The 9,711-nt window shown below is 34.8% G+C and overlaps 1 protein-coding gene across 1 annotated transcript in view; it reads right to left on the reverse strand.

Moving 5' to 3' along the window:
• The window catches only part of LOC106883723 (dynein beta chain, ciliary), a 273,290-nt gene that overhangs the window by 125,352 nt on the left and 138,227 nt on the right, over positions 1–9,711 (reverse strand). Inside the window, exons 43-46 of the mRNA XM_052974147.1 lie at positions 8,782–8,938; positions 7,397–7,501; positions 6,566–6,740; positions 1,539–1,605 (exon numbers count right to left, since the gene is read on the reverse strand). Of these exons, the coding sequence (XP_052830107.1) occupies positions 1,539–1,605; positions 6,566–6,740; positions 7,397–7,501; positions 8,782–8,938 (504 nt within the window). The remainder of the gene's footprint in view (positions 1–1,538; positions 1,606–6,565; positions 6,741–7,396; positions 7,502–8,781; positions 8,939–9,711) is intronic.

The raw sequence follows: 9,711 nt of genomic DNA on the forward strand, positions 1-9,711 counted from the left end.
GAAAGAAAGAGAGAGAGAGTGGGGAGCAGAAGAAGCTCAGCCAAATGGAACTGGACAGCTCATAGATCCAGTTTAAGAAACTGGTTAACTAGATGTTGATTTAGTTAGAGACAGTTTGTGGATATTGGACAGAAGAATCATGGTTTATAGACAATCATCATCAATACCATAATCAACATCATCTTTCTAACATGACAGACGTAATGCACGTCTGCATATTTCAGTATTCCAAAATTGCATGTAGATATTATAATTGTCTGAAGCATGCATAAGAGTTGGAAAACACTGGAAAATTGTATTTTCTTAGTGATCATGTATCGGAACAGGAGACAGGAAAAAACTTTGATATTATCTATTTACCATTACATGTTTGAAAAGTGTACATGAAAGAAAAACATGTAAGGTATCTCCTATTACAAATTCTTCAGACAGAAAATCAAATATATATATATATATATGTATATGTATATATATATATATATATATATATATATATATTATATATATATATATATCTTTTATCTTTTACTTGTTTCAGTCATTAGACTGTGGTCATGCTGGGGCACTGCCCTCAAGAGTTCTTAGCTGAATGAATCAACTTCAGTACTGTTTTTTTAAGCCTGGTACTTATTCTATCGGGTAATTCTGCCAAACTGCTTAGTTATGGGGATATAAACCCACCAACACCTGTTCTGAAGCAGCAGTTGGGGACAAACACAGATGCAAAAATACGCACACACATACATATAAACGTCAGGCTTCTTTCAGTTTCTGTCTACGAAACCCACTTGCAAGGCTTGGTCTGCCCAAGGATATAGTAGAAGATACTTGTCCAATGTATCATGCAGTGGGACTGAACCTAGAACCATGTGGTTGGGAAGCAAGCTTCTTATCATAGAGCCATGCCTGCACTTGTGCATGTGTATGTATGTATGTATGTATATATATATATATATATATGTGTGTGTGTGTGTCTTTTCTAGAGACCTCTGGCAAACAAATCTGTAAATGTATCTAGTATAAGACTTTCAGACTACTGAATTACACAACTCATCAGCCATTCTAAAAGAAAATAGAATTACATGCATTACCAGATTAATTATAACAGTAATCTCATCTTAAACATTAACCTCACCTATGTTCAGCATTAAAGAATACAATATGTCAAAAAAACATTTTAATCAATAAATTAGGAAGAAAGTCTTATAGTTGTTTGCAATGAATTATTAATTAAAACAATATTATGTATTACCAAATCAAAACAGATTGTCTGTTTTTCAATTAATTTTGAAAATCATCATCACCATCACTATCCTCATCCTTTAACGTCCGTTTTCCAGTGTTTAGTAAAAATTACTTAATTTTAAGCTGATGTCGAGTACATAACTTGACAAAAGTTCCCTAAATGAAATCATGATGGAAGCCTTTAATTTAGATATCAAAATTTTAAAACTAGATAGTTTTTCTATCACAGAGCCCCAAGTGATCTCAAAGTGGATGAAACAAAAGGGTCAATGAAGAGATAAAACGTAAGATACCTTTCTAAGTTAGCCATTAGTCGCTTGGCCCCTTTGTACCATGTTAGTTCTGATGTGGAAGATTTAACTATAAAATATGAAAATCAAAATTAGGATTAAAATATTTTTAAACATTACATCAATATGGAAGAATAATTTTGCTATTACATATGTGTAAACTTATACACATACACACACACAACAAATATTTAATATACATTCTGTGGTAGGCCTAAAATTACACCCATTCAGCTCAAAACCTTCATAACACTTTTTGGCACCTTCAGAGGAACATGTTCTGTTGCAAGATCTCAAACTTGGTCTGAGAATAGTACTTCTCTCTCAGTTGTGAAATTAACTATTAGAGATTAAACAACAAGAAATATTTCTCAGTGGGGGTACACCCCTATTTAGTTCAGTTGTCTAACCATATGGGTAATTTCCTGTGAGGCCTGATACATAACTTTATATACTGTTCTCTGGCAGAATCATTGACATGTGAGGTAAAAATCTCAGTGGTCCTTACTTTCTGAGTTCAACTTTGCCTTTCTTCCTTTCAGGGTCAATAAAATAAGTACCAGTTGAGTACTGAGTTGATTTAATCAACTCCCTCCCTCTCCTCAAAACTGCTGGTCTTGTGCCAAAATTTGAGGATAATTTTATGTATTGTTCACCCTAGTTCTGGTTCCCCTCTTCAGAGATCAAGCAATACTGAGCTGTGATCCATAAGCTTTGATATCCTTTTCTCCTTCAAAGAGCATGTTCTAACATAAAGTCAAATAAAGAAAATGAAAAACAATCTACTGGACAATCCTTTCTCACTATACCCGTTTCTGTGAATGCCTGTTCAACTTTCATACCACTCACCACCTTCAATATTAACATTGTATATAAATTTAATATTCAAAACTTCAAATTCTTACAGTAATCTCTGCCCCGATCACATTGACTTTACTTACAATTAAGAAGCAGTAACACATACCAATATCACTTCATTCTGAAAATTAGACAATGAAGGGATAGAAATGTTGATGAAGGTCTTTGGAAATTTATTGTTCTGAACAAACTACAAGGAATTCATGTGAAAATATCAAAACAAAAAAAAAATGTTGTGTTTTCCAATACAAAGAAATATATTATTAATACAGTGATATATTAGGACTAGTGTCTTCATTTTGATTGTTATAGTTACAGTATGTCAGCCATTGTACCCTCAGGCCTTCTTCAGATGTCTGCCATCTTTGGTAATGTTCTTTGAATTTCAAACCAAATCCTTTATCAACCCTTTAGCATTCAGATTATTCTGTCACATGCAATGCTTATTAATTCACATGACCAGTTTAAATGCTAAAGGGTTAAATCCACTCACTGATTGTCTTCATTCTAGTGTCCATGTCAGAGATTTTATTAGATTAGTTATTCATCATCATCATCGTTTAACGTCCATTCTCCATGCTGGTATGGGTTGGACAGTTTGACAGAGCTGTTTTGGCTCGGTCTCCACAGCTGGATGTTTTTCCAAATGCCAACCACTTTATGGAGTGTACTGGGTGCTTTAAATGTGGCACAGGTACCTTTACATGACACTGGCACAAGCACTTTTATATGGTACAAGTGTTTTTACATAGCACCAGCACCCACGAGCCTGCAAGACTAGGATCTCTCATTCTGTTTTATTAAACATTTTGTATTCTCTTTAACCTAGTATTTGTTCTTTGTTACCTCGTACTTGTATTTTCTGTTATGCAACGCCAGATTAAGACCCAGTGAGGCCCTAAGCATTTTAAAAATGTTGGTGTTCCCACATATATATATATATATATATATATATATATATGTAATTCAAAATATAAACAATAATAACTCATAAAATAATTTTTTTTTTTTCAAAATGAAACAAAACAAACAGTAAGATGGAAAACAATGTTTATTTTTGTATACTTCCACCTCACTTATATTTGAAAGGTTAAAGTTTTCTCCTATTTTTGTTAATTGCAAAATCTTTGACCAGATCCTCACTATGACACCATGAATACTTTAAAATTATATTTTCAACCATGTAAACCACTTTGAATATTATTTTAGCAAGTTTACAGTTATTTACCATTTCTGTGGTGTCCCTCTTCTCTTGATGCCCTTATTGTGCTTATTTGCTTAATAATTAATCTGGCACTGAAGTTACATAGTGTTTATATTTTGGTCTGTCAGTGAGCTATAACATATTACAAGTCAACAGTTTGTTTAAATTAGGGCTCTAACTTACAGAATGACAATTTCAATCGCACATTGAACCTGATAGTTGACCAATCAAAACTCTTTGACACCACACCCTACAACCTTGGAAAAAAAAAGGCCCCACAGGACAATAGGGTAGTCAAGGATGGAACACTTTTGAGGATAGTGTTTACAAGAAAGTCCTTTAAAAAATCTTTACCATCTCCCCCCAAGAAGTATTTGTGTCTTAAACAACACTCTTCTCTAATTATTAGAATATTTTGTAATTAGATTCATATTCCTTATTTTATTTTCCTTTCAGCTACTTTCTTTAGATGCTAGAGTATTTTGTGTTTTAAACAAATATTTCAACCCTTATTTGGTGAATCATTAGCTCATAAATACAACTATTCTCAGTTTGCTGTTTTCTCACATCATTGTTTTACATTTCAATCTTAGTTGTAAGAGATGAAGTTAGATTCGTCATTTTGTACTTGATACGTGTCCCTTGGTAATCAACAAACATTGGTAGATTGATGATAACCTTGTTAGTTTTCAACATCTACTTATAAATTATTTAGAGAGATTTACAATTGTTTATTTTCTTGACATCCCTTAAGGAATACTTTATCATTATAGCAATAGAATATAAGCAAGTAGGTTTGCTGGTTCACTAACAATACTCTTTCCTTGTCATCAATTGTGATTAGATAATGTTACTGCAGCTTTGAGAACAAAATAAAATTTTCCTATAAATTTCAAGATTATTTGTTAGTTTGTAACATCCACCACTTCCTCCATCCAGCACATTATTATTGCATTTATTGTTACTGTTGTTGTTGCTTTTGCATTATGAAGATGTGTTTATTTTTAGCTCCATAGGTTGGCTATTACTATGTAGTCTTAGAAGTGTAGGCAGTTTCTTCTTTTATGAGTATACTACTATAGAACAATGGTACCTATTAATTATTTTTATTCTAGTGCAACATTTTTGGTTCAACTTCTTTTTACTTTTGTTGAATTTTTAACATAGCAACACAGGGATATGCCCTACCCCAAAGAAATATCCAAATGCTTCCACAGATGATAAATAATAGAAAAGAAAAAACATGAACACAATTATTTTGCACAAACACACAAACCTCTCAAAGGTAAAAGATATGGATCTTTTTGAGTATTGGAGGTGACTTTGATGCCATATGCACAGACAGCAACAACAAAAACAAAAGCACACACACACACACACACTTTGTCTAGCAAAATTATGGGTAAAACAAAGGCAAAGATAACTCTGCCAATATTATTTTGAATAAGGTATCTTTAATATTTGCCCAAATTTAGAAGGAGCTATAGTAACTGCCTCAATAAGCTCTGTTTCCTTTCCCAAGGAATTTGTTTGAGAGTGAGGAAAGAAATCTATTCAACAGTGCAAAGGAAAACTGACATACCTGCACACTGATAAAAATAAAGCAGTGTTTAGTACATCCTTAAAGAAGTGATTGAAGGAAACTCATGGTGATGTGTAGGGCAGGTTCTAATCCATTAACAGAGGCAAAGTCTATGAGACTAGCAACCTGCTATTCAAGACCAAGGCTGAAGTACAATGTTAGACATGAACAAAATGTGAAATGGTTGCTCATTGATTTATACCTCAACATAATGAACACTACAACCCAAAAGGTTATAGTGAGAGCTATAATAATATTGAAGATGCAGGATAGAAGGCTGAGCTTGTATATTGGTAGCAGAGGTTTCTACTGAAGGAGTTGAAAAAAACAAAATGAATGGCAACAACAAAAGTAAAATCCAGAGGCAGCTGTTTCAGCAGCACTGCCAGTAGAAACTATGAAATTATGATAATTAAATAATATTCAATATATTTAAGTTTTAGTGTGTATTTTCTGACGTGTTAGATTATATTTCTAAAAGTCCACATTGTATCTGGATATCTATTACAATGTATCAGTTAAGAACCATTGTTCTTTGTCTTCATTCATCACCATTGAATCACATGCTTCTTTAAATAAAGGAGACTGTATAATTCTGAAGGCCAGTCTCAAAACACTGAACCTTACGAAGGAGATGACAGAGGACCAGGATACGTGGCACATTGCTGTACTTGACAAGACCTGCCCACCACAACAGAATTGAGATCCTAAAACCAAGATGCCACATAAAAAGCACCAGTGCTGGTGCCATGTAAAAAACACTGGTGATGGTGCTACATAAAACGCACCTAGTACACTCTGTAAAGTGGTTGGCATTAGGAAAAGCATCCAGCCACAGAAACAAAACCAAAACAGACTATAGAACTTGGTACAGCCCCAGGCCTAGCCAGTTCCTGTCAAGCCATCCAACATGGAAAATGAATGTTAAATGTTGATGATGATGATAGTTGATGACAATTATAAACATGAAATACCTTTGATTATAAACCTGCCCAGGTGAAGTTTACCTGGTTTTGAATAACAGCAACTATCAATTTATCACTTAGGTTGATATGATCTTGCAGTTAAGAAGTTCAGTCTGCAATCACACAGTTCTGGCACCAGCACCTACACCAATGCTTTTTATGTGGTACCTTGGTTTCAGGATCTGAATTCTGTTATGGTAGATGGGTCGTCATGAGTACAGCAATGTGACACATATCTTGGTCCTTTGTCATCTGCTTCATAAGGTTCAGCATTTTGAACTGAACTCAATATTTCGTCCCATATCTTCCTTGATCTCCTTCTTCCACAACTTCCCTCCACTTAAAGTGATCTGCACTACTGGATATTTATTATATCACAAGACATTTTTCTATCTCACAACATTATCATAACAGTACTCACCAATTATTATAATTGCTGCAAAAATATCTACAATTTCCTGGACAGGTTTGGGCATCACTTTTAACTGACCAAGTTCTTCAATATTTAGAGATTCCACTAGCTTCTTGGTGTCTACAACTATCTGGACAGTTTTGAAGACAGCTCTCTGGTGAGCAACTTGGAATTCTGGCAGTAACTGACAAAGAAATATCACAAGAGTTAACTGACATAATGAGACCTTTACACATTAGGAGTCTAGGAACTTAAAATCTCATGAAATATAACAAAAACTACTTTTAATGCATATCCTCAGTTTGATATCTTCATTATGTTTCACTTCATTCAGTCATTAGCCTGCGGCCATGCTGGAGCACTGTCATGAAGGGTTCAGTTGAACAAATCAACCTTAGTACTTTCTATGATTCTTTTAAGCTTGGCACTTCTGCCAAACCATTAGGTTAAGGGAAGCAAATGGACCAACACCAGTTGTCAAGCATTGGTGGGTAGCAAACACAAAGGCCGATGCAGCTTGGCACCAGTGATGTTGCAACTCATTTCTACAGCTGAGTGAATAGGAGCAACGTCAAAAAAAGTGTTCTTGCTCAAGAACACAACAAACAGCACCGTCTAGGAATCTAACTCACAACCTCACAATTGTAAACCCAAAGATCTAACCACTGAGCCATGTACCTTCACACACACACACAAACACACATAACCAAACAAGACAATTCTTTACAGACAGATTGTTAGGTTTTCTCAAAGATATTTTTTACGTCATCCACTTCACACAATCAGGGAATACTCTAGCCATAATTTACATCACTGATTGTTGTTAATTAATATACAAACCTTCCTTAATTTATTTATTGCCTTCTTCTGTAAACACACAAAATTTTCCTGTTGTTTAATAATAGTGCCATTTTGACCAATTTGTTGCAGCAACATTCTAGAATTCTGGCAAAAAAATAATAGCACTGACTTTAGAAAGAAAATACATTGTTCATTTGCTCCTTTCCATTGTTTTGTATCAAGGAGAGAATCAATATTTTCTGCTTGGCTGTATTTACTTGGAATAAAATTGTAGTTGTAATTTATAGAATTAGTCATTATTATTAATTACTAGAGTTAGGTATTTGGTATAAGGGTGCTTTAAAAATACCCCACAGAGTGACAACTGTGCTCTACATAGTTACAGGCTGCCCTTTGGCAAGGCATAGAACCCATTCAGCTACCCTGCCGGGGACGCAGTAAAGTCATGGGACTGCAGTATGGCAGAATATAAAGAAGTAGCAAATGAGCTCAACTGAGCCAATGGTGCTTCTTGCACTGATGCTGAGCAGAGGAATCCCAGATCAACAGTCAGGATCACCAAGCTCTATCAAGAGAGGAACTACAACTCATCCAACGTTGTGTAATTAGGTAATGAAAGATTCACTATGACTTGAGCTCCCGATTCAAATTCATAATAATGGAACCAGATAGTGAGAGAGAGCCATGAGAATCCACAAAAGCAGCAAAAAAAATATAAAGAGCAACGTGGTGACCTGGTAGAATTGTTAGCACATCAGACAAAATGCCTAGCAGCATTTCTTATGATTCACTATGTTCTAAGTTCAAATTCTACCAATGTCGACTTAGCCTTACAGCATTCCCCCTGAGTTGATAAAATGAAGTATCAGTAGAGTACTGGGGTTAATGTAATCCACTTACTCCCCACTCCCCCACCTACTTCATTTTTGACAGCCTTTTGCCAAAATTGGAAACACTATTAATTACTAGAGCCTGCTACTAATTACTCATTTTCTTTTGCCTAATCATGAGGGAAAGCAGGGATCAGAATCCTTTTTAGAGCCATTGGGTGTGGTAGGAGGGAATGTGGAAAGTATTTCCAAACCAGAAGATCAAGCTTAAATGATTACCACAGACTGGGATCTTCTAAAGACACCGAAAGTAGATTGTGTTAAAAAAGGCAATCAACTGATTTTTGTCACCTATGTAGGCCATGGTAGGGTTTGGATTTAGAATGTAAAGCATCAGAGCAAATACTTCAGGAAATTTTTTTCAGATTCTTTAAAGATTCTTCCAATTGTCTTATTGTTATCATCATCATCATTAATGTCCCTTTCCCCCTTTTACTATACTGGTAAGGGTTGGATAGTTTGATAAGAACTTACAAATCAAAGGAACAAAATCATGTTAAACAATGTTATTGTCAGATTACAAAACAAACTTACTAATTGGCATTGCTCTATTAACATTGATGTATGTTCTCTCAGTTGATCGATGCTGGAAACTTCTTGTTCCACCTCACTAAGTTGATGATGAAGTGACAGACATTGGGAATGGTCAGAAGAAACCAGGAGATACCGTTTCATAGCCAAATCAACAAACCTGTGAAGAGAGTAAAAACTTACAATTTAGGATAAATATATGAATGTCTGTACTGTATTATAGACAGACATATTAAGACTAGCATCATCATCTTGGTTGTTATGATCACTGCTCCAGCCATAGTACTCTCCACTCTTCTTCAGACACTTGTCATATTCAATAACATATATATAAAATCAAATGGGCAAGATAGCTGCCACACAAGGACACTACAAATGGTCCTAAATGTGAAATGGCATCAACATAGGACAAATGAATGTCTTCAAGGAGACCTGCCAAAAGTTAGTGAGAAGATCAGGCAAATACAGTTGCAACTATCTGCATGTGCCACCCTGAACTGAAGCATCCAAATTAGTCTTCTGGAACCCACTCCATGGTGATGTAAGAAGATGTTGTCAGCCTTATATCAGCAATATGATTGCAGACAATGGCCTGCAATATATTCAGGACCTTGGAGCAGTGATGCTGGATTGAGAAGTGTAGCAGGTGGACTTTGTTGCTGCGGCCTGGTTGAAGCCAGACCATAATAATAATGATTATATCTATCTATCTATCTATCTATCTATCTATCTATCTATCTATCTATCTATCTATCTATATATATATATATATATATTTAAACAAGTGCAGCATGGAAGGTGTTTATAAGCCATTTAAAAGTACACAAAAACCATTAGATTCACTTCAATATTTAAATTTAATTTCTCAAAATATTTTCGGCACTTTGAAACCGCGACCTGTTCCCTGACAAAATTTCATGCAGCATATATATG

The sequence above is a fragment of the Octopus bimaculoides genome, chromosome 17 (assembly GCF_001194135.2).
Source record: "Octopus bimaculoides isolate UCB-OBI-ISO-001 chromosome 17, ASM119413v2, whole genome shotgun sequence".
Lineage (NCBI taxonomy): Eukaryota > Metazoa > Mollusca > Cephalopoda > Octopoda > Octopodidae > Octopus > Octopus bimaculoides.